A 26,090-nucleotide genomic window follows, 5' to 3' on the forward strand; every position below is an offset into this window, starting at 1 on the left:
TTTGGTTTTTACTTTTTTGCTTCTACTGCTGACCGCGCGCAGTCTTAGTGCGGAATTGTTTTAAAAATGATCGCGAACGATCTTTACAAGCCTCCATGGAATCTGTACCACGTGCAATTTCATAAAGATCTGCTTTCGAAGCACACCCCGACTTTCGGGTATTATTTCCTACACTTTTAAGAGCATAACTACACGGGCGACTGCGCGTTTCCAAAATAACTTGGCCTCAGCCGACGCGATGGTACGCTACGTACAGGTGCGACTACTGCTGGAGGGAACACCTGTGGGACCCCTCCGCGGAGTTCCACCAACCGCGCCTCATGAAGTCTCGGTGAACGACTCGCCATAGAAGAGAACTCGTCGGGCTGTTCACCAATCGCTTTGATTGCGCAGGCGCCACAAGACCATGTGGCGCCGGTGGCGGGGCTCTCCTCAGAGTGATGCCAGGGCTCTCGTGCTTCCGCTAACAGTGGCCGCGACTGTACACAAAGGTGGCCACAACAGAGGTTCTCAGCCAGACCGTGCTAGATGAGATGCCCGCAGAATGCCTCCTACTCAAGACAAATGCGTGGGTGCAAAGCCTGTTTTCACGTCGTTCAAAAGACAGAATTTTTGGGTTACGAGTTCCCGGTTGTTGAGCTTCTCGGCGTTATCTTTGGGGCGTTCTGCCGGCGAAAGCAACTACCGCGTTATCACTCTTGGCAATCACTCGTCGCGTTTTCGACAAGCGTGAGTAGCGAAATAAGGTATATGTTAAATTGTGGGGTTGTGCCAAAACCATGATCTGATTATGAGACACGCCATAGTGGGGGACACCTTGAAATTTGAAACGCCTGGGGTTCTTTGAAGGGCACCTAAATCTAAGTACACTGGTGTTATAGCATTTTGCCCCATCGATATGCAAGAAGGTATATGTTGCACGGCCATAAATATCGTCACGATCTTGTCCCAGTGATATTCAGTACACGCCAAACTAACTTTGACACGTGGCCGAGCTACTTTTAGCTAACTGCGTCACAAACCAGGCGCGGCAAGTATGCCTCAAAAGTATCCCAAAAAGTATGGCAATTATTTACAGTAATGTTGGTGGTCAGAGAAAGCGTCACGAACTTCTCCCAGTAAGCTTCAGTACACGCGAAAATAGCTCCTTCACACGGCCGAGCTACTTTTCGCTAACTGCGTCACAAAGCCGGGTGTGGCGAGCGGGCCCAATAACTGCCGAAATAAGTTAAAATAAGGTTGGAGCCCATGGGAAGCGTCGCAAACATTTCCCAGTGCGATTCATTAACTCAAATTAAGTGCGCCAGCACGGCCGATCTGTTTTTCGCTAACTGCATCAAAATCGGTTTTCTGCCGTAAAAGCCTAAATTGCTCGAAATGCGTCGCAGACTTTCAAACAAAATTTCTTACCTTGCCACAGTCCAATAATGGAGTGGTGCCATGTCGTAGAGCAGAAGGAACGGAAGAAAACGCCAGGAGCCCAACAAAAGGGCTACATCCAAAAAAAGATAAGAAAAAAAGACGAGTCACCGAACACGCGAACTTCACATGCGCAGGCGGCCTCGCTCGGTTCGGTGGCGTGTCCGGCGCATGACGCATGCATCTTGCAAGGTCGATCCAAATAGATTGCGAAGCTTCGGGCGAAAAGCGGTTCAGAACAAATTGTCACCGACATCAGCAAGCGTGATTATTGAAGCAGCGATTGAAGCACGATTATGTATGGAGGGAACGAACAGCAGGCAAAAAAACAGCGTTTTTAATTAAACAGAGACACATATTAATAGAAGGAAAATTTAATTCCTAAGCAATCTTATATATGCATGTCGAGTAAATAAAAGATAACTCTATGTTATTTAGTCCTTATCAGTAAACGCCTTTTTTCAGCGCCCATAGCAAGTGTTCCTCCTTCACACAGATGGCGCTAAGCCCTACGGTCCGCCATGTCTTGAACGCACGGGCTTCTATGGAAGCTTCGCTACCAGATATACTTAGCTTGCATCTAGCGCGTCTGGCGTGCCATTAGCTTATTGCTAGGTAACGCAAAAAAAAAATAAGTCGCAAAGTATAAGTTCACTCATACGCAAAACTCCTTTAGTTTAACGGGAAAGAACAAAAAAATGTCATTTTCTGTAAGTTCATTTCCCTTTCTTTTTTCTTTCGATGCTCGCGTCAGCTAACGGATGGGGCGAACGCTAAGCGTGACGTGTTCCCCCTTGCCAGTTTTCGCCGAGCGTCCCCTCTTGTCGAGTTGGTTTCTCTATGTCCGAGCCAGCAAGCGCGAGTTTGCGTCCCGAGGCACGCTCGTGACGTGATGTCGCAGCCAATGGGAATCTAGGTGCCGTTTCGCTGCTTCTGACGTCACTGTCTTTTTTTACTTAATGCGCCGTTTGACGCTTTCGCATCGAAATTTAACGAGTTCGACGCCCTCCCACTCCCCTTCCGCGATTGGTGACGCGATAGAATGCAATGCGCAGTCACTCCACCACTAGCTCACTCCCGACTCGATCAGCAAGACTTTGTCTTTCATCGACTTCAACTGGATGTTGTATGACCTCTTCAACACGGAGGGATCTTATTTTAATTAATTCTTCCCTCGGGCGTAGTCTAAGAGTCTTGCATCATTGTCTGTCAACGCAACGATGATATAAAGGCTAAAAAGAAAAAGAAATAAAATTGGAAGCTTATCAAGGTTAAGCCCAGTGGATGCGAAGTATCCACTGGGCTTAACCTTAGCGTATCCTTAGCGTTTGGAGGCATCTTGACCGCATACACGCCCGGCGCAAAGACGCTGGCGCGGTTGCGGGCACAGAGACTGACGCGACGGCGGGCGCGCGCCGCTTCATCCCTGGCGTGACGTCACATATCACGTGATGCAGCGATGGTGGCGCCGCCGCCGCGTCGCGCGCGACGGCGTGAACCGAAGCGTGGAGGCCTCCGCCGGGCGACGTCCGACGGCGCGATTTGAGGCCCCATCTGCAGCCGGTGTGACGTCATCACGTGACGTCATGTCACGTGACCTACTTGAAGGTCACTTGAAGGTCAATGGGGGCCACCGCCGGGAGGCGACCGACGGCGCGATATGAGGCCCCATCTGCAGCCTGTGTGACGTCATCACGTGACGTCATGTCACCTGACCCCGCTTCAGGGTCAATGGTGGCCACCGCCGGGCGTCGCGCGAAGGCCCGAAACCTACGTTAATATGCTTCGCATAAAATATCACAAGCGCTGTCTATCACTTGAAGCTTTATTACAAACACGTGGCCCACATATTCACCGCAGATTGCACTGCCCCCCTCCTGCCCACGAAGCTGGAAAATATTGATAAAGCCAACACTCGTACTGACACACTACACACATCGCGTGCTAATAAACATTATTCAAAAAGTTTAATTCATCATGTGCTTGAAATATGGAGGAGCTGACTTATGCATTCGTGCTCATGCATATGAATGTGAATGACGAGCTTTTTATCGCGTACGCCGATCTCTGTGCGTAAACAGATAAAAAAGGAGAGAAAGGAGATAAAAAGAGAGAAGGTCTAGGAAAGATCCGCAGAAATTCTGCAATCACTCTTCAATCGAAACTCATCATACTCATAAGTTATCGGTTTCTCAGAGCTCTTCCTTAAATCGTCATGTGGAAGACAATGGAAAAGATCTATGCTAAACGCACTGCACGGACCTGGGTTAGAATCTTGTAACGAAGATAATGCGTTCAGCGAATTATCGAGTAGGAAATCATACAAAATGGAAACAGTGTACAAATGCCTTTGCAAACCTGAAACAGCGTGCTGCCGCATGCCGCGCTCCGAACCTACAGTTCTGAAAGGTATGAACGTTGTGTGGGTATTTGTAGCAAACAAAAAAAACTCATGCTGACCGAGTTTTGTGCTCTTGACAGCGATCGACAAGTGTTCCAGCTCCAAGTGCGACAGCGAAGCAAGGGCGCTCTTTCTTTAACGCTAGACGCCTCTCAAGTAAAATTCCTGAAGTTATTAACATGAAAGTGTTTTACGACGGGGTCCACCATCAACTTCCTGTAACGGATGTTTTGTTTATATTGACCACGTGTTTGCAATAAAGCCTCAGTAGATAGATGGCGCTTGTGACCATCTCATCTTTTTAGTCTTTGTATCGTTGCTTTGACAGATCATGAACGTGTTCCAATACGCCCAGTTCTCTCTACTTGTGAAGAACTTGAACAAGCACACATATGTATGCGCTATAAGAACGTCACATTCAGTCATCATGCACGCATTGTTTTATACCTGGTCTATCTTCTTAAGTTCTGTTTATCCGTGACAGAGAAAAAAAAACAACGCGCATAAAGCTGCTGGTAAGCTGAACACTCCTCTGACCCAATTTGGCTACATTTCTCTTTATTGTACATACAACTGCAACACACGAGTACATAACGGAAGGCGCTACCATGTCTGATGTGCCGAATTCTATCATATTTAAAGGTATAAATGTTCCTCCCCCGCAGCTCCTGCAGCGAGTAGCAGGTGACCTAATTATTCTCAAGGAGAAACGCCGCATCACTGCCTGGGCAATAAATCATTGCTTGATTACGCCAAAGCACTCGCTACATAACGCAGAAGACAATATTAGGCCTCCGTAGCTTCCTCTCGTTGTAGGCTGGAGCAGCTCGGAGTAAAGTTGATTAGTACTGACGTATTTCTCGTCACTGCATCATAATTCATGGCTGAAAGAAACATTTCCTTTTAATGTCGCCATCGTTTTTTTTTGGATGTTTAGAGTTCATTCGTGAGTAAGAGGAATATCCATTCTGACGGGTCTCCAGAAAGAGTTCATTCGTGAGTAAGAGGAGTATCCATTCTGACGGGTCTCCAGAAAGAGTTCATTTGTGAGTAAGAGGAGTATCCGTTCTAACGGGTCTCCAGGAAGAGTTCATTCGTGAGTAAGATGAGTATCCGTTCTGACGGGTCTCCAGGAAGAGTTTATTCGTGAGTAAGAGGAGTATCCATTCTGACGGGTCTCCAGGAAGAGTTCATTCGTGAGTAAGAGGAGTATCCATTCTGACGGGTCTCCAGGAGGAAGTGCTCGGTGCCAGCGTCGAGCCAAGCGTGAAGTGCGTCACATCCGGCTGCCAGTGGCTCGAGAAGCAGACGTCCGAAGGCGTGCAACGGAGACCCAAAGCCTGCGCAGACTTCTACAGACACGTGTGCAACGGTCGCGGGTCTCTCTACCGCCGTGCCTCCGAGGACCTGATGGTGGCCGTGGTGAAACACGCCCTCAAGAACGCCACGAGGCCCCAGGAAGGCGAGGACTCCGAGGCGTCCGAGCACGTCCGCATGCTCCGGAAATGCGTCAAGGGCGACCGCGGCGCCTCTGACTTCGCTTTCGCTTGGTGAGTACGCCTTACCAACGAAATTAGGGCAAATGTTGGCATTCTAGTGAGTATTTAGCTGAAGTACGTGGCTGCCACAAAACTGGAAACGCGCAAGAAGGGAGCTACATCGACGGTGCACCGGCGTTAGGCGCAATAAGACTTGTCGTCGTGCGGTTTGGTTCATAATGCTAGGAAAAAACAGTGGACTGGGCGGAATTCAAGACGAGGACGTAGCAAGGGACACGGACAAGCGCAAACTTTCAGCTAACTTTTTCTTCGTCGCTCGTCGGTATGTCTAGTCACACATGCGCGAAACATGTAATCACATTGTCACTGCCACAGACTGTAGAGCAAGCCGCTCAAGAACCCTTCTCACTATCCATTAAAGAAATAGATGTGTACCCGCCGTGGTTGCTCAGTGGCTATGGTGTTGGGCTGCTGAGCACGAGGTCGCGGGATCGAATCCCGGCCACGGCGGCCGCATTTCGATGGGGGCGAAATGCGAAAACACCCGTGTGCTTAGATTTAGGTGCACGTTAAAGAACCCCAGGTGGTCGAAATTTCCGGAGTCCTCCACTACGGCGTGCCTCATGATCAGAAAGTGGTTTTGGCACGTAAAACCCCAAATATTATTATTAAATAGATGTGTCATTTTCACCAGGCTTCCCCCTAAGAGATATGTAGAAAGCTTCCATCAGCTCCCGAGCAGTGGCACCTTGGCTTTTACGCGAGATCTTTATTTTTCTGAAACCTGGAATAAAGTTAGTTGAAAGTTAGCGTCTGTCTTTGTCCCTTACTACGTCCTTGTCTTGAATGCCGCGCACTCCATTTATCTCTTCGCGGTACGCACAATGTCCTAAGAGAAGCGCCAGTGCATCGTCAATTTGGCTTCCTTCTCGCGCGTGTCCTCTCTTGCGGCATATATGCCTTTCAGCAAATTAAATTATATAATGAGGTTCAAGAGGAAGCCTCCCCTTGGCACCAACTCAGATTTTCTTGTTCAAATACATGTCAAACAGAAATACATTCTCATCAGAAAAATTTGGAGGACGCTTAAGCTTCGCCTTTAAGAGTGGAACGCGATAGCGTTCATAGACCCCTTACTGTTTTTCGTGCTCCCCGGCAAGTGCAGCTTATGCAACCGTAACGTTTACTGGAAAACACTGGCTGCAAACGCTGTGCACGGAGGCGAGCTTTCTGATAGAAACGCGACCTCTTGCGTGGGTCGATCTCCTGTTATTGTTTCGCACTTTTAATATTTCAGTCTGAGAAGAGCTAACATAAAGAGCATGCGCTGTCGGTGTGTTTTTTTTTTTTCATTACATTGTTTGTGGGCTGCCGTTCTCAAAATACCGAGGAATATCTTTGTAAAGAATGAAAGACAAGGTATGAGCAACTTTGGTTGTAGAGAAGAGGTTGGTTATGCGTGGTTCGAAATTTGGTACGAAATTCATTTTGCCGAAGCGACGTCCGACGCTGGCGCGGGACGCCGACGCCGGATATTTTGCGACACGGGCTACTTAAGGCTATCGCGTTAAAACAGTGGCATTGAGTTCAGTGAAAATTGTCGCATTTAACAGAGAAAAAATTTATTCCAACTGCTGGAAGCAAGAATTTATCAGCAGATTTAAATAAGAAATTTTTTTAATTGTCAGAAATTCGCAAGCTTAAGAAATACCTTCAACGGCAATGTTTTCAAACCTGTAAGTATGCACCAGAAACAAATATCGCAGCTCGTTAAAAAGGCTCTGTTCGAGCATCTGAAGTGCCCAAGTGCGATACATGAGTTTACAGCTGTGCGTGAAATTCTTACGACGTTTACGATTACTTTTCAAAACACCTACTCACAAATCAGTTGTAGTCAACGGTTTACAAAATGGCGTCTATGATTCACCAACTTTATCCACTTGACATGTCTGAATAGGTGCATCTTTTTAAGAATTTGAATACTTGAGCACTTTTTTTTTCAACTTTTGCAATTTTCAAAATTTTCTGTACAACTCGAAAAGTATAAATTTCGTACTTGAAGTTACATGTACACTATTTCGGGCAAAATTAATGAACATATAGAGCCACTCGAGAGATCAAGCGCCATAATCGCCGTCTAAAATCCCATAGTTGATTGCGTAGGTGCAAGATTCAACGCCTTGTGAAAGCAAAATATTTTGTGACCACTTACAGTTGACGCGGACGAGCCTCACGACAATATTGACGCTCCTTTTAGCAAATGCACGAGGCACATAACCACACGACCCACGCACGTTAAGGATGCTCAACGCTGCGTAGGAAGTTGTGGCTATAATTTAGAGGAGCGTAGTTTAACCCTTTTGAATTGAATTGAATCAGCGAAGCAACAGCATCGTGTTCTCTCCCAAGAAGACTGCTGAGAAGGCAACCAGACTGATAGGAAACATGCCAGCCCGCGTGAGCCGTAGCCGTAGAGCAGGGTTGAACATCCACTCCGCGCATGAGCTATGGCTGCGTGCCTTGATATCGCCCTCAATACGGTAATAAGTCATGAAGTCTGCACGCTTGAAAAATCGCTGTGCGTCTCCCGATCCCTTTGCTACGCGTTCGATCTACAGAGTACTCTTGATGTGGTCGTCGGTTATTTGCCGCAGCGAGCACGCTTGGCTTGAAACTCTGGACCGGACTAGCAAGTCAGCCGAAGTGCAGGAAAGAAGGTTAAAACGCTCCATTGCTAAAATTTACATGTGCAGCCGTCAGTGTGACGGTTTTTTGCCCGTCACATTCACGTTAGTCTAATAAGCTTTCTTTGTGTGTGTGCGTGTGTGTACGTGTGCATATGTGTGTTCGTGTGCGCGTGCGTGTTTGTTGCCGAATGATTCGATTGGCTGGTTTGATGAACGCGAACTGTGCTCAGCTTGAACAACTTTCGACTTTCTTTTGTTTTTTTCTTACCGCAGTGATTTCAGCAAACATGGTGGCACCTCCTCACGCCCTTGTCCCACGGATTATCCACACCTTCCTCGCGCACTGTCCGAGCTGGTCTTTAAGCACGACAGTGACGTCACTGTCGAAGAGTTCCTGTCTCACGTGGAAAGGTGAGCACTCTTGAAGCGCATGATTCCGGAGTGGATGAATTTACAAATGTATTACGGACGCTGTAAAATTAGATGTACAAAGCCGAACATTATACTACAAATTTAACCATGCCTAACATTTGTTTGTTCCTTTCTTTGTTTCTTACGCGCCCAAAGGGAAATAGTATTTATATGACGTCTCATGGGGCTTAAGTACTGCTGTGTGCCCCAGCTAACATTAGCCAGGCTGTTAAAAGCTGTCAGAGGTCTTACAACCGAATACAATAGGTATTATAATCCTATTTTGCATCATATATTTTTCCTTATAAAGTTTACTACCTACCTACCTTCAGCAGCTTGGCTAACGTTAGCTGGCACAATATATATAGTCGACGTTCAGTTAATTTAACAAATTGAAGCAAAAGCTAAATAAAGTTGGCTGCACGCATCTTAGGTTCCAAGGCGAGGCACTTTTTTTCTCTTTCGATTATTATATTGAAGACATTACATCTCAATCTAGGAAAGAATTGACCAGTTGGACTGCGCATTTTGCGAAATCATGAATATTTTATTATGTCATGTACTCTGGCGTACTTCCACTTGTAGTAAAAAGAAATGGCATGGGCCCATTGCCACTAAGTCGCTCTTCCGTGAAAGGTTGAATAAACGTGAAAGGCGTAGTTAGCACCATGACACACAGCACTGGTGTGAGGTTATTGGATGCAAAAATTAGGCTTCAGGAACATTTGAGATAGTCTTGTGATTGATATCAAACAGGAAAACCGACATGCAGCATATGCTCATGTCGTTACTGTTGTTCTTGTTGTTGTTGTTGATTATTATTATTATTATTATTATTATTATTATTATTATTATTATTATTATTATTATTATTATTATTATTATTATTATTATTATTATTATTATTATTATTATTATTATTATTATTATTGGTAGAGCATGGTGATAGTTATAATGGGAGATGTATGTTCGGATGCCTCTAGTGCAGTGTCGTATTTTTTTCTCTCTCTTTTTGTGCCCAAACTCACTGCCCCTCACCGACCGCGATTGTCAACACAAAACCAAATAATAATTACAAAAAATCATCAACAGTGATCAAACAAGTGATATCGCTAGAGTCAACGAATAGACAGGGCGACTCGTGTTCTTTAAGAAAGCAACTTATCCCAGTTGCTGCAGTTTTGTTACTTCAGGCCGCCGTCTTCTCTGAACTTCTGTCTCTTTCAATTCCTATACTGAAGAACACATGAATGTTTGTATCCTTTTATTGACTTCAGTGATCGTCAAGATATCTGGAATTAACCTGTGCGAGACTTTTTTGGTTGCATCATCGACATTTTTCTTTCGCTCATTCGAAGTGGATGTGACAGTGCTTGTTTTCTGTATTTCAGTACCATCCGAGAACTCGAACTTCCCATAACACTGGAACACAAAACGCCTAAAGGCATAGAAGAAAGCCGTATAGAAGATATCTGTAGGTGGCTAGCTGATTCAGCGCGCTGCCACCTCAGGGGAAAATTCAGTGTTACCGGCGACGTCGTGACCCACTATCAGACGCTGTGGAATGAACTCTACTTTGCACCTCTCTTTGAGGCGAAGGTAAGAATTGTACTTTCTTCGTTTATTGGCATGCTTGTGGCTAATTAACTTCGTAATCTTAAAATGCGGTTACACGTAGAGAAAAGATATAACAACTTCTTTACGTTGATTTCTGACAGCAGGTCCTCACTTGCGTCAAGTTATCTTTTCGTCCTCTTTCATTTCTAAACCGTTGCCTTATTGTTTCTGCATTTCAATTCAACATAACTATTATTCCCTTATTGTTATGTCTGACTTGATTGTCTGTTTTCTTCATATCATTGTGACTAATAAAACAGTAAGCCTCTCGATCAAACCATTTGTTGAGTACGAATCCACGCCGCAGTGACGGCATGAGTGAGGGCTCTTTGGATAATCTAGGCTACAAAAGCTACAATTTTGCAGACTGCATGCACTGGAACCTATTTGGGAGCCGGAAACACGTCATACGCACCCTGTTTCCGACATCTCTTAATTTTCTCGCTCGTTTGTACATGTAGGAAGAAAGCGCGCTGTGGGAGTTGCATGGCGGTGGAAAGAGGGCCCGCAAGCGGGCCTGCGCCCTCATTCACGAGGGGCTCTTCAGGGTGCAAAGTATCAACCTGGCCACGGCCGTGCTGGACAAGAGGATGGGCGACGTCCAGGAGACGGTGGTGCGGGTTTTGGATACCGTGCAGCACATGCTGAGTCAGCGGGTGCCGTACTGGCTTTCCAGGTATTGCCGACGGCATCTCTTTTGTCTTGTTTCTTGTAGCCATTGCGACCACGCTTCGAGCAATATGTGTCGTCATGGCGAACATTTGTACTTAAATCTGTGCGCAAAATTGCAAAAACAAAACACTGAAGAACACACAAACCCAAAACACTAAGCACACGGCATCAAATGCTAGTTTTTAGATGAACTAGTCAATAAATTACGGTTTTGTTGTTGTTGCCAAGTTGTTGCCAAGGGTTGAGAAATAACGGAGGACGTTGTGCGAACGATGTTCATGTATGTTGATCGGCACTGTTCACGCTACTAATGACTTCATTTTTCTTTTCTTTGTTTTTAAACGATACGTATTTATTTGTGTTTAGGTAAAAGAATCGACTGACGGGCAATACAATGTATTGCATTACCTGGGGCATAACGCAAACGGAGCACTCGGGTGATAGAAGAGACCAAGACAGTCTTTGTCTCCTCTCTCATCCTACGTTCCCCGTTTGCGCTATAGCTCAAATAAGTTTCTCTTGCTACATTTTGTTTACGTATCTAAGTGATGAGACGTCAATGCCGAAGTCGTGAAGGGTGTCGATAAATGATCAATAACAGCGTTTAAAGCAGCCTGTCTGCACCCTGCACTGTTCGGAGGGCGCTATGACGTTCTCAGTTCTCAAGAAAAGTGACGGCCTGTTATTGTACGTGAACTACGCCAGTAAGGTGCACCGCACACTAGATCACAGAATTTAAGTTTGAGACAGCTGCTATCGCTGTCGCGCAGACGCGTTGTCACGTGAGTCCCCCCTCGTACAAAAATGGCCTCGCCTGGAAGTTCTGCACCCAGCGATTAACTTGCTGCCGAAACCAGTTATGGTCGCGCATAGTACACTCCTAAAAGAATTGGCCACCTAGAAACAGTCGGTAAAACTTTAGCCCTTATGAACGCCCTAGGGTACATGCGCACGACCATCCGCTGTACAGTGAAACCCAGATATAACGGACCCAGCTAAAGTAATTATTGTCCATATCGAACGCACAAAACTTACTGACCGAAAGCCACGTAAAATGACTCCCTCATAATGAACAAGAAATTGAATGTATCGAACTAGGGCTGTTCTTTTTCAGCCCCATAAAGCTGCCAGGAGGCCGCGAACACAGCATTCAGGGGAGTTATTAGAGCGCAGCTCTTAGGCACCCGTTCCTGCGGTGAGCGTCGGCGTAACCGAGCGAACGAGCGCAGCGAGAGATTTTAAAGCGAACGCGGAGCGCAACGCGGGATGAAAGAGGCGAGTAGGAAGGTAGAGCGAAGGGTGCAACGCAACTATGAGGCGGAAAGTGGAGAAGGGTGTGGCGAAAGCGTGAGAAGGAAAAATCAATATGGCAATGATGGCTGCGAGATGGCGCCAGAGTAGTGTGCGTCGTCTGAGAGGTATGCCGGCGGCGGCTTCTTTGAATCGAGCCCACGCGACACCCACGCGCTGGCTCTCGCGATCTCCCGATTAGCGAGGCAATCGGGCCGCACTTGGCTTCATTTCCAACGTTCCGCACGAGACATGGTATGCGGCAGTTAATATATCGCGAAATGAAAACACGCATAGGAACTACGCTCAAATTTCACATTATGGAGTATCGTAATCGTCGGTCAGTTGTTGTTTTTTTCTCCTGTTATCTGTATAGTTACAACATCATCGAGAGCACCACTGCAGAATTACAGCAAGGCAAGATGACAAGCAAAACTTGGTGGCTACTACGCGTACTTTCGTTTTTAGTGAAGATGGGTTCTTTGATTATTCTCTACACTAGAGAAAACAATCCGTATATAACGGAACACATCATAAAAATTCGTTTAAGTTCGTTACAGGTGAGTTGGCTGACGTATCGAACTATTTCGAGCCCACGAACTTGGTCGCTGAAAGCGTGTTCGACTGCATTCGCTTTCCACTTTTAGCGTTGGACTCACGAGTGCCTATTAGGCGTCATTCTTACGACCACCTCGCGGCCTGCCGTGAGTTCCTTTCTTCAGTAAATTTGCCTTTTGCGCTCCTTCGCGGCCTCTCGAGCAAACGTATTCCGGTTCGCCAAGCTCACTTTGCTCCCGCCTGCAACTAGGGTCTTTCAAAGCACCAAAGGCAGAATCTCCATTCGAAATGCAACCATGGCCTAGCCGTGACGTAGCTACAGCGATATCACGCACGCACGAAAACTCCAATCGCTACTGGCTACTGCGTTTTCTGTAAGAATTTAAGGCTCGCACATTTCCTTCATGAAGGACACAACGAACGCCCCGAAAGAACTGTAAGGTATAACGCTAGAAAAGAACCGATGTAGACATGGGTTTTCCATGTAACGTTGCAGCTGTATCACTATGTCTCTTTTGGTATGCGAAAGTGTATTCTCAAATGCAAAATTCTTGTTGCTCAGCGGATTTTCAGCCACTGTGAAGGCGCTTAATAATGAAAGCTTGAAAATTATGCGGGAATTAGGGCTACCTCGAACCTACATCTACAGTCGGTTCTTATAAGTATAGACGTTTCGTATAAGACACTATTAAGGCGTAACTCTTTAGTGGCTCATGGGTGTCCGGGCGCAGTCCGTGGTGGACGCAGGAAAGCGGTGATCACCGGCGAGGGAAGCAAGGAGAGGAGGCGCCATGCCAGTAGCGCTGCGCGAGTGGGCACGTGGGAGAGCGCGGATATGCGCGTGGGGGTGCGCGCACATCGGCGACAAACCTCGCAGCCATATTAAAGCCCCTTAAACTTCGTAAAGTAGCTACACTCTCCTCCTCCGCCTTCATTCCTCCTCGTTTCTCCTCTCTTTCACGCTCTTTCCTCGCCCGTGGCGCCACCTACACTGCTCGAGCGTAGCAACGGCGGCAACATGCGCTCCTCGCCACTCCGTAGGCGCTTCTCGAGCAAAAATGGCACCGAAGCAAGGCGCGAGGGCCACGTGATGCTATTAGGCCAATAGCAACGCGGCTTTGGCCTCAGCCAGAGCACGCGAGGAGGAGGCGGCATTCTTCGAAGCGTGTCGCTACTTTACGAAGTTTAAGGATCCCATGCTCGCGGCCACAGCGGCGTCTGTTCGCAGAACAGTTCAGACAACAGCAACAGAGGCAGCCTGCGATAGGCGAAAGCCTGTCGCAGTTCAGCTCAGCAAAGTGTCCATAGATTTTTGTTATGGAATACTACAATCCATATGATTATATCATGACACTGAATTTTGCACGCCACACTAAAGACGAGGCTCTCCCCCCCCCCCTCCCTTAAGATTTCGAGCCATTTAAGCGTCATTCGCATTTAAGCTGTACGAAAATCCTGATGCTGTTTCAGATGCTACATACTGTGGCTTGCAAACGCGAACCAACAATGCTGCGTTCTATGCACCCAGACACGAAGAAGACGAGCTTCTCCGCTACCAGGAGAAGCGGAGACCGGCATACCTGGCCGAGCTGAAGGCAGTGGACGTGGAGCTGGCAGGACTATCCGAGCCTTCAGCTTCTGACCTTGGAACGTCAGTCTTCTCCTGGAAGGTGCGACCTCATGGTATACACGGAATGCTTAGAGAACATTTGACTTCCCATTCTTAGACACTTTGAATGTTCTAACAACACATAGTCCTCCGCAAATTACCTTTTTGAATTACTCCCTGACTGTGTGGACCTGCAGAACTAGTGCCCCGCGCCACTCATAAGCCTATACTGTGCATGCACCATGGAATTGAAAGATGTGCTCGTCAGTTCAAAGCATTTCTATTTCTTACAGAAAATTAGTTTTCGCAATACTAAGTGCGAATTTGTGTCCCATGTGGCGAAACGTAGACAACGCAGTTTTTTCTTTCGTCAGAACAAAATGTACAGTAGCCTCCAATAACCTCCAGCGCGTTTCACGTACACGAAAACTTTGCAAGATCACAAGGCGACAGCGCCGACATACGAAAAAATGATTTAATTATCACCAGTAGTTGGACCGGTCTTTAGTTCTGACAGTATTCCGTATGTCGGAATTGTCACGCCGCCTTGGGTCCTCTTTAACCAGGACACAGCATTGCAGCTGATATTTAACGCTACTGATACCGTTCGCAGTGTCTGCCGGCCTTCAAGGACTCCTCGTCAGGCCCCACCGGCAATTACTACTACACGCTGGAATCTGTTAAGTTTAATCTAGGGATTGTTGTACCGCAACAAGTTTTCCAACTAGTTCGTGATTAGACGAGATAGGAGCAACATGAGGGGACCCTGGACCACATTCATTTGAATCCTCAATATCGTCTTGGCATCTCCGAATATGGTAGCTCCCAGGAATGTATTACCGAAATAGTTTTTCAAGAAAACCTAGTACGAGCGTAAATACTTTGAGCGCGTTAATTAATTTTCTCATTTGCCTTCAACGTCCTCAGTTCCGAAGCATGCGAGGAGCGCCAGCTGCGGTAGATTAGCGGTGCCTCGCCTACGGCGTTAGTGCTAGATAATAAGGTCTCTGAGGGACCTTTACTAGATAAGGTCACGTCGCGGCCCCCTAGGCTGGCGCACGCGGTCGCGTGCGCCAGCCTAGGCATGCTACGCGGCGCGGAGCGGCTTTATCCTGCACAGAAAGTAGGCAAATACAGACGCACTTTGTAGCGTAAAGCAGGTCTACCCAGGAGTTGCCCGGTGTGAGCGCCTACTGGCGCGTCGCTTGTAGATGCGAACGCTATTCAACGCGAGGCCCGGCAGACAAAGCGTACGTGTGGTCCGGGCTTAAATTTCGCGTACTTCGAGGCTATTTGAGCGTGTCAGACTAATCGAAATTAGCGAGCACTGACGGGTACGACACCCCGATCAGCAGAGGGGCTGAAGTTTGACTCCTGCGAGCGCTGGCGAGGCCAAGCGTGAGCAGACGATAGTCGTCTCACGCTGCTCGATTGATTTCGGCTATTGGCCAATAACAGCCGCGCTTTCAAATCTGCTATATGGTGAAATATGACAGCCGCCGTCAGTACCAGCAAGGAGATGGCAAGGCTTCTGTTGAAAGGAGAGCGTTTGAGAAAAAGGCGACTTCGCACTCCGCTTGTGAGGCCCACGCACCGCCCACGAGTGCGAAATTTGGCTGAGATGTTCAGCGCTGCATATGCTATCTGCGGAATGTTTTTTCACTAAGTTCGAGGAGTGATTTAACACCACTGTAAATGCTGCGTTGCCACGATGCACCAGGAGGCGAGCTTCACTACCAACAGCCACGACACATTCTTCTATTGCCTAGACTACACACACTCACAAAGTTCTTTGGCATTGAAAGGAAAGCTACGGGGGTCACGCTTCTACACGTGTGTTATCGCGACCACTATGTTGGCAGCGTTCCACAGCTCGTTTGAATTTCTTGAAACAGGCACTAAATCAGTTTATAGCTTCGACTACTGTTGCCACTTCTAGGGAAATTTCTGTAGCTCTACAAATTTTAAGCCTTGTTTCGAGATATTGGGAAATTTGTCCAAATCTAGAGACGTTTCGGAACTCGACGATGAGACAGCGGAGCGGCTGATATGCCAGTATGTTTTGATATCAGTCACTCCAAATTGCCTTCGCATTACCATGCCAATCATGAATTTTGAAGGAACAGCAGCACATTGAACGTAAACGACATACTTGCCCTATTAACGACGCGCGGCTACTTTATTTGGTCGTTCGTACCTCTAACTGTGTTTTCGATCTCTGTGCACTCAGAATGATATCATCATCATCACCACCATCATCATCAGCCTGGTTACGCCCACTGCAGGGCAAAAAGGCCTCTCCCGTACTTCTCCAACTGCCTGGGTCATGTACTAATTGTGGCCATGTTGTCCCTGCAAACTTATTGTCATCCACGCACCTAACTTTCTGCCGCCCCCTGCTATAATTCCCTTCCCTTGGAATCCAGTCCGTAACCCTTAATGACCATCGGTTATCTTCCCTCCTCATTACATGTCCTGCCCATGCCCCCCATGTCTTTTTCTTGATTTCAACTAAGATGTCCATAACCCGCGTTTGTTCCCTCGCCCAATCTGCTCTTTTCTTATCCCTTAACGTTACACCCATCATTCTTCTTTCCATAGCTCGTTGCGTCGTCCTCAATTTAAGCAGAACCCGTTTCGTAAGCCTCCAGGTTTCTGTGCCATACGTGAGTACTGGTAAGACTTGTTAAGACTTGGTAAGACTTGTACTGGTTCATGATTTGAGAATGCCTGCCAAACGCACCCCAGCCCATTCTTATTCTTCCGATTATTTCAGTCTCATGATCCGGATCCATGGTCACTACCTGCCCTTACCACTTCCAGTGCCTCGCTACCTATCGTAAACTGCTGTTCTCTTCCGAGACTGTTAAACATTACTTTAATTTTCTGCAGATTAATTTGTACACCCAAGCTTCTGCTTTGCCTCTCCAGGTCAGGGAGCATGCATTGCAATTGGTCTCCTGAGTTACTAAGCAAGGCAATATCATCAGCGAATCGCAAGTTACTAAGGTATTCTCCATTAACTTTTATCCCCAATTCTTCCCACTCCAGGTCTCTGAATACCTCCTGTAAACACGCTGTGAATAGCATTGGACAGATCGCATCTCCCTGTCTGACGCCTTTCCTTATTGGGATTTTGTTGCTTTCTTTATGGAGGACTACGGTGGCTGTGGAGCCGCTACAGCTATCGTTCAGTATTTTTACAAATGGCTCGTCTACACCCTGATTCCGTAATGCCTCCATGACTGCTGAGCTTTCGACTGAATAAAACGCTTTTTCGTAATCAATGAAAGCTACATATAAGGGTTGGTTATATTCCGTACATTTCTCTATCACCTGATTGATAGTGTGAATATGGTCTATTGTTGAGTAGCCTTTACGGAATCCTGCCTGGTCCTTTGGTTGACAGAAGTCTAAGGTGTTCCTGATTCTATTTGCGATTACCTTAGTAAATACTTTGTAGGCAACGGACAGTAAGCTGATCGGTCTATAATTTTTAAATTTGGCGTCCCGGCCTTTCTTATGGATTACGATTATGTTAGCGTTCTTCCAAGATTCCGGTACGCTCGAGGTCATGAGGCATTGTGTATATAGGGTGGCCAGTCTTTCTAGAACAATGTTCCCACCATCCTTCAACAAATCTGTTGTTACCTGATCCTCCCCAGCTGCCTTCCCCCTTTGCATAGCTCCCAAGGCGTTATTTGCTTCTCCCGGCGTTACTGGTGAGGTTTCAAATTCCTCTAGACTATTCTCTCTCACATTATCGTCGTGGGTGCTACTGGTACTATATAAATCTCTATAGAACTTCTCAGCCACTTGAACTCCCATCCATATTAGTAATGATATTGCCGGCTTTTTCTCTTAACGCATACTTCTGATTTTTGCCTATTCCTAGTTTCTTCTTCCCTGCTTTTAGGCTTCCTCCGTTCCTGAGAGCATGTTCAATTCTATCCATATTTTAGTTCCTTATGTCAGCTGTCTTACGCTTGTTGATTAACTTAGAAAGTTCTGCCAGTTCTATTCTAGCTGTAGGGTTAGAGGCTTTCATACGTTGGCGTTTCTTGATCAGATCTTTCGTCCCCTGCGATAGCTTACTGGCATCGTGTCTAACGGAGTTAACATTGACTTCTATTGCACATTCCTTAATGATGCCCATAAGATTGTCGTTCATTGTTTCAACACTAAGGTCCTTTTCCTGGGTTAAAGCCGAATACCTGTTCTGTAGCTTGATCCGGAATTCCTCTAGTTTCCCTCTTACTGATAACTCATTGATTGGCTTCTTATGTACCAGTTTCTTCCGTTCCCTCCTCAAGTGTAGGCTAATTTGAGTTCTTACCATCCTATGGTCACTGCAGCGCACCTTGCCGAGAACGTCCACATCTCGTATGATGCCAGGGTTAGCGAAGAATATGAAGTCTATTTCATTTCTAGACTCGCCATTTCGGCTCCTCCACGTCCGCTTTCGGCTAACCCGCTTGCGGAAGAAGGCATTAATTATCCGCACATTATTCTGTTCTGCAAACTCTACTAATAACTCTCCCCTTCAACTTCAATGCCAGGGTAGGCAAGAAGCAGGCTGGAGACAAGTCAGTGGGGGAATATGGCAGAATGAAATATTTGCCTGTAAACAAAGAAACAAACGTATGCTGCAACACTAAACAGAGCAACGCTGGCGAATCGGCCTAAGCGCACACATACACCGAGCGATAAGCACTGCTAGGCGGTTGCAGCTCTAATACAGCCAACTATGAGCCCGAATACTCAAGTTCACCGGGAACCATCTATACGTAGATCAACCTTGGACAGCGTCACTGCGTGCTTCACTGCAAATGATGTGTAAGCGCGCAAGTGTGGTGCTGCTGCATGGGCATACGACAAGCAAACGAAAATATTATTCACCTCTTTTACATTGGTGTCGTCAAATGGCACACTGTTTTGACATGGTTACATTATGTAAGGGAGGTCCGGCGCTCGACTTCTTTGCAGTTCAAGTAAAGTTGCAGGCAATTGTCGCACTTTCTTCCATGTGAAAAACGACTTAGCCAACAACAAAATATATACGTGCTGACGTCTTGTTCTGTTGCTATTACTTAAGCAGACAGCCTTCTTGTTAGCATTAAAACTTGCACTGCGACACCAGTTAAGCTTGAGTGCATGAGCGAGATTCTTATGCGAACATTTTAAGACGAGTTTAGAAATACATTTGAACCACAAAATATTTAGTCTTTTTTCATAATAAAAACAAAAATTTATATTTGCAGAAGTCATATTGACAAAATGATTAACAACCACTTTTGGTAAGAAATCTATGGAAATCTAGGGAAAATTTTCGTGAAAGTTAGGGAAAAACTGGCTTCCGAGGTCGGCAGCAATGGCTTCCACGTGGGAAAGTTTCGCAGTTGTCCAAGCGCTGAACAGAAAAGAAAGAAAATAAGTTACTCAACGCTCAGTCGTCTATTTTGTCTCGTTTTGCTGTCGTAAATTAAGGCGCTCGATTCTTCTCCTCCCCAGTATATACCAACGGGGTCAGAGAATGGAATCTCATTTCGGAACGCTTTGTCTCCGTAGTCTTCTCTTTGTCGCCCCAGAAAGTGGTGCTCGAATATGGCACGCTCAAGGAGACATTGCTTCCCTACCTTTCTCTTATACCAGAACCGACGGAACACGCCAGGGTCACATGACGAGCCCCGTCTACTTTCCTCTTTTTCTTATCTTTCGTCCTCTTTTCTCTTATCTGTCCTCTTATCTTCCTTCGCTGCTGCGTGGCGCACTTCCCGTAGCGCTTTTGCACGTTCCACATCCGACGACTCACGGAAGTTATCGGGGTATAATTGCCGGCATCCCCGACACTTCGCGAGTCGCAGAGGCGTCTATGCGTGTCACCTCGATTCTTCAGCAGGAAGTAAAATCTGTCTGGAGAGCTTTCAGCTGTTGTCGTGCCATGCGGTGCTTTGAAATTTTGCAGAAACGACCATTAGTGCGTGACCTATGCACCACGCCTTTCTGTCTGCAATGTCCAAGCCTGGTTAGCAACCCCCTTTAAAAAAATTATGGCAGAAACCATCTCAGGACGACTGTCGATCTTAATACGAGCAGCATTGAAGCGACGTAGCGACACGCCGTGACGTCACGGCCGAAACACGTTGAAACGCAACAAAGTTTCCTCGTTTGACTTTCGTGCCGAGCCCCCACGATAACAGCCTTCAAAGTGGACGAATTACTACCAACGGTGCAGCAACAAAATTTTTGAATGGCAGTTGCGCCAGAAAGTTGAAGCACTCACAACGCAAGCAAGATTTAACATTGAGCTCCGGCTCCTCAGAAAGCCCGTGGCTTCGTCGTTATTGCAGGCAAACGAACTGCACCTGGCTGGCGCCTCGGAAGACCTTCTAATGAGCTTTTCAAACAGAGCACCCGCAGCTCTCGCTTGAACTCCTCGCCCTCACTCTCTCGCTCACAGCAAATCACGTGATTTCCAACTAACCGCGCACGGACCGCACATGCTCCGTCCATAAAGAGACAAGCAGAGCTGCGGTGATGGCATGAACACGCCTGCCGCGTCCGTATAATTGACATTACAGTAAAAAAAAAATTCACTCGCAAGAGATTTCCCAAACTCGACTACCCGAAATATTTCTCGTTTCCCAAATAGCGCACGTCTACTCCGATTCAACTTTAGCAACCAACGCTGAGGGAGCTACACAAGTAGTGCGGCCATATATGTGTTACTCCGCGTAGTCCGAAGCCCAGTCCTCATTGGTCTGCAACGTTTTCTTTTGAATATAACCACTTCACTTATTACAATTGCTAACTGTGGACACAAGTTTGCGTCGAAATACACATTCATTGTGTTTATTTGTGCATCTGGCAGGTCACAAACTATGTTTTGGTCGCGAGCGTACGCGAAGTTCTGGGGCCGTTGGACGCAGAAACATGTTACCCCGCTCGCTTACTGATAAATAGATTTAGACTTCCAAGGCCTTTTATGCAATAAGTACGTCACATTTTGCGACGTATGGCTACGAGACGTAATTTTTCATTTATTTTCATGGCGCTTACCGTCGGCTCATTTCAACTAATAAAGTTTATTCCTCCTCCTCCTTACCTGATTAGGTTCTTTCATGTGTCGACACACTACTTTTTGATCGCGGATGCGAACAATGAAACAAGTCTATTTAGCCTTCGTAGAGTCGCCAGCTATGTATGAAATGGAGTGTAGTCATTTCTTTCTGCGTGTCTAACCAGTCGCTTTTCTGGTGGTGCAACAGACCAGGTATGACCATGATCGAAACGTGCTGACCGTGCCTCACGGTCTCATGGCGACCATGGTGGAGAGTGACGTGGAAGAGCCTGTGCTGGCGGTCCCTGTTTCGGCGCCCATTATGCGTCTCCTGCTGCCACATCCGGAGGGACCGTACTCCTGGAAGGTGAGCTCCGTTGCCTGCAGCTTACACACAGAGGCATCTGCCATTTATTATCGAAAGCAAAGTCTTCTTCAGATTGATTTAGGGTTCGTGGAAATCGGCTATCTGGCAACTTTCGTTTCGTCAAGTAAGATGACTTGAGCCATTCTAGTGCCCTTAGGACAACGAGAAAGGCGTCCAGAATAGCTTGGAATAAAACAGATACGCTACTTCAGCGTAGAGCTATGTACGGATCAATAATACGGCGGGGTATTTAGCGCAAGAAGACCGAAACTAAACCCAGGTTGCTCTTTCAAACTGCGCCTGCCTAAAACCGGAACCGGAGTGTAGATTTACTTAGCAAAATATGTGGGACGATGCCGGATATAGCGAAGTCTAACGGTGTGGGCGGATCTCCAATGTAGCTCACTTTAAACCACATGGTACGCTAATGCGTCCAATACGATTTCGTCTTCTTTCGATGTCAACTGCTGTTGACTCGCTTTTCTTGCATGTATGACATATTTTTTTTCTGATCATAATCACCAGAAGCAGCCGGAGAAGCTACAACAGCCTATGTTAAGTTGATTCCAGGATGAAGGACACTCCCAGCCATATCCGATTACCCCTCTCTTGCGCGTTCTTACCCCATCTTCTGCCTGAAAGTTGAATTTCATCACGCCACGCAACGGTGCTTCCCTTCTCTGTTCACCCGCTGCGTAACTTTATAACAGCATTGGTTATCTTCATTATGTATCACATGACCTGTCCAGCTTCATTTATACCTCCTTATATTAACTAGAATACTTAGAGCTCTCTTCCTGTATGTTAACATTGCGCCCGTCATTTCCCATTCTGTCGCTCATTTCTCGGCCTTTAACTTCCTCTCAAGCTTCTGTGTTGTCCTCCAAGTTTCCACCACGTAGGTCAGCACTGGAAGAATGCAATGGTTTGCTGGGTTTTTTTTTCTTTCTTTCTTTGGCAATGGCAAGCTCCCGGTAATCACTTGACACTATCTGCCACACGCGCCAAAACCATTTTTATTTGCATAGAAGTTTGTTTCCATCATCCGGATTCCTTCTTTGACTATGCTTAGCTTAGCTAAACGTGCTCTCTCACACGTTCTAATGACTGACTACTTATAACGAATTATTGTTTTCTTGGCAAGCTATCAAATATTGCCTTTGCTTTCAGTATGACAATAACTTTTATGCATCTACGCTAATCAGCCTCATTCGCACTAAAGCTCCCTCTTGCGCCTTGGATCATTTTAACCAAGCGAGCCATGCAAGTAGTGCATTTTTGTGAGTTACATTGACAAATATTGATTTCCGGGCATTTTTTCGTGCAACCGCGACTCGCAGGACGGTCACGACCAGCACCTTGCCTACGTCACGGAGTGTTTCCGGTCGGTGCACAACGCCACCTTGGACGTCGACGGCAACGCGACTCTGCTCAAGGAGCTCATCTACGAGTCCGCGCTTCTCGGCCCACTGTTCGACGTCTACCGCAAGACCATCTTCGAGACCTTCGACGGGGAGGTCTACATGCACGATCGCTACGACAACTGGCAGCTCTTCTACGTCATCTGGACCATGACGCACTGCGGTGACCCGCAGAGCGCCGACTTGGTGAACGCGGTGCTGAGGAACTCTGTACGTTTCACGCGGAGTTTCGACTGCGGGCTCAAGGACGCCATGTATCAGAGAAGGAAGTGCAACTTCTGGGTTTACTGGTGACCAATAAGACACGGTGCCGCTTGTTATGTGTACTGTGTCCCTTTAATGTCAGCCCTTTCTTACACGTTTTATCCAGTCTCGCTTCCCGTTTACTTTGTGTAATCGTAAAGTTTTGTTTCATAAAATAAAAACAATGTCCTGCTGCATGACCCTGCAAACTTGAATTGGCTGCGCAATATTATCAGCTAACTTTACTGTTTAAAGTAAATTTGCTGTTATTATTGATCTTATAATATACGCTATTGATTGCCTTAGTATAACTCAGGCTCTTAACTATGCCTACCGGATTTAATCGAACCTAGGCCGGCCTTGATTCTACGCCGCCCTCCACGATTCGGAAGGTTAGAAAATAAAAACACAAGCTGCTATCGAATGGAATCTGACCATAATGAATTGCAAACGACAGCGGCCACAAAAAGCAAAAACACGTTTCACCAATGTCCAATACTAGCAGCCGCGCACTTGCCCCGGCTCGCTGCAGGCAACACTGTACCGACACCACTCGTCGATGCCATTACGTGGGCATCTCCGTGCACGGCGCAGGGGCGCTGGGTGGCCGAACGACACGTGGAGGTAAGGTGAAGTGAAGCGACAGCACGAGGTAGATAAGAAAGCAAGTCGCCAGCGCCCAAAGTGGTGACAACGTAGGTATTAAAGTCTAAGCGAGACTGCGTCTTGGCGTGAAACACGGGGTCAAATGCTTCGCCTAGTTTGCTCCCAAAAAGTCAGGTTTCGCCGAAGCAGCGGTTGCGATAGCACATTAGTGGACAGCTAGCGATACGAAGTAAGTGTAGTAGCTTGATGGGCCGTATAGACTAGTAATCATAGACACACTAAATTAACAAGCATGGTGTCACGCACGCACAAGCAAACATGAACATATCTCACTCGACCGCAGAGACTGCTTGTGAAAATGCTGGAGAGAGGAAGCGCGACAGCAGCAGCGATGATGTTAAAAACCTAATTCAAACATAGGTGTTCGGGGCACGCAGGCCCCTGGGCCCCCGCACGACCGTACTCCACTCAAGTGTTTATGTTCCGTAGGTCCATAACACTGGCAGCCCGGCTGGTCGCGATGGTCTGCGTTGCCGGGTCCTCAGAGCGGAGCACGGTCTCCCAGTCCTCCCACGATGTCAGGTGCTCCAGGCCCCGCGGGGGAAGGTCCGTGGCGCAAAGCGAGAGTATGTGTATGGCGGATGCGAACAATTCGGGACAGAGGGCGCAGGCGGGGGTGGGGACAGAGGGATGGTAATGGGATAGGGTGACAGGGTAGGGGAGTGTGTGGGTCTGGAGTCACCTCCGAAGTGTCGCATGTCTGTTGTCTAGGGATGGGTGAGGGGGGGGGGGTAGATCTGACGTGCGGCTCTATAAGCTTGCGTCACATTGCTGAAAGAGTGCATGCGCTCCTTCGTGAATCCCGGATCGGAGGTCACTTGAGCCCGGTTAATAGAACCTCGAGCTAAAAGGTTGGCAGCCTCGTTTCCGGGATTCCCGGAGTGCGCAGGCACCCATATCAGCTCCACATGGCGGGGTGGAGGTGCAACGGGCGAGTCCAGTATGCAAAAAGCCGGAACTCGGCCCCATGCAAAATTTAGTATAGCTGTTTTTGAATCTGTTATTATGTACCGGGCTTCCGTATGGATGATGGCAATGGCAATCGCAGCTTCCCCTGCAGCTTCTGGGGAAGTGTTTGGGGGGAGGGTTAGTGTGATGAGTGGGAAGAGGGAGGAGTCTACCACGGCGGCAACCGCTTGCTCTCCCATGCATGCGGCGTCCACCCACACGGCGTCCGCTTCGGGGCCGTAATAGCGATGGAGCGCATTAGCTCGAGCTCGGCGGCGCTCCTCGTGATGTTGTGGGTGCATGTTCCTCGGGAGCGGCTTAATAAGAAGCTCCCGGTGGATGTGGCGGGGAGTGGCGAGTAGTGTAGGGTCGTTGGCCGGTATCCGGATCCCGAGGGAGTCCAGGATGTGCCGCCCAGTCGATGTCTTTGTCAGGCAAATGTATTGCGCCTGTCCGTGGGCTTCTACAAGTTCCCCGATAGTGTTGTGGAGGCCCAGACCGAGTAATTGGTCTGTGGGTGTGTTAATGGGTAGTTTTAGTGCTACATTGTACGCCTTGCGTATTAAGGTATCTAGGGCATTAGTGTCGTGTCGGGATAAGTGTAAATATGGGGTTGTGTAAAGCACACGGCTGAGGACGAAGGCATGGATGAGGCGACATAGGTCGCGCTCCTCCATGCCTCTGTGATTGGCTGAAACCCGGCGAATGAGGTGTGAAATCGCACCTGCAATCTGCTTGAGTTTCTTCAGGGTGGTGGTGTTTTTACCATCACTCTGGATATGGAGTCCCAGTATGCGGAGGGTTTCAATATCCGGAACTGGGCGTCCGTCCAGCTCGATCGGGATGGGGGAGCATGGGGAGAAGCGATTACGAGGTCTGATGAGTAGTAGTCTGGATTTTTCTGGGGAGCAAGAAAGACCGATACTGGCAGCGTAATTTTGGGTCAGGCTGGCTTCAGACTGGAGAGTGTCCTCTATGCCGCCGTCGCTGCCGTGGGTAGTCCACAGCGTGATGTCGTAGGCATAGAGGTTGTGTTTGAGATGGGGTATGATTGCCAATTGTCGGGCCAGGGGGATTAGGGTGACATTCAATAGAAAGGGGGACAGAACGGACCCTTGCGCGGTGCCAGCACTCCGCAAAGTAAAAGAGAGGGAGGTAAGTGGACCAAAGTGTATCTCAGTCGTATGGTCGGTCAGGAATGCTTGAATGTAGGTGTACGTAC

General features: G+C 47.4%; 1 protein-coding gene across 1 annotated transcript in view; it reads left to right on the top strand.

Moving 5' to 3' along the window:
* Nucleotides 1-23,614, top strand: part of LOC142563131 (uncharacterized) — a 35,816-nt gene extending 12,202 nt beyond the window's left edge. The window contains exons 3-9 of the mRNA XM_075673673.1: nucleotides 5,054-5,370; nucleotides 8,280-8,417; nucleotides 9,809-10,016; nucleotides 10,496-10,710; nucleotides 14,083-14,224; nucleotides 21,432-21,590; nucleotides 22,931-23,614. Of these exons, the coding sequence (XP_075529788.1) occupies nucleotides 5,054-5,370; nucleotides 8,280-8,417; nucleotides 9,809-10,016; nucleotides 10,496-10,710; nucleotides 14,083-14,224; nucleotides 21,432-21,590; nucleotides 22,931-23,305 (1,554 nt within the window). The 3' untranslated portion in view covers nucleotides 23,306-23,614. The remainder of the gene's footprint in view (nucleotides 1-5,053; nucleotides 5,371-8,279; nucleotides 8,418-9,808; nucleotides 10,017-10,495; nucleotides 10,711-14,082; nucleotides 14,225-21,431; nucleotides 21,591-22,930) is intronic.
* Nucleotides 23,615-26,090: the final 2,476 nt, after the last annotated feature.

Source organism: Dermacentor variabilis, chromosome 11 (genome assembly GCF_050947875.1).
Source record: "Dermacentor variabilis isolate Ectoservices chromosome 11, ASM5094787v1, whole genome shotgun sequence".
NCBI lineage: Eukaryota > Metazoa > Arthropoda > Arachnida > Ixodida > Ixodidae > Dermacentor > Dermacentor variabilis.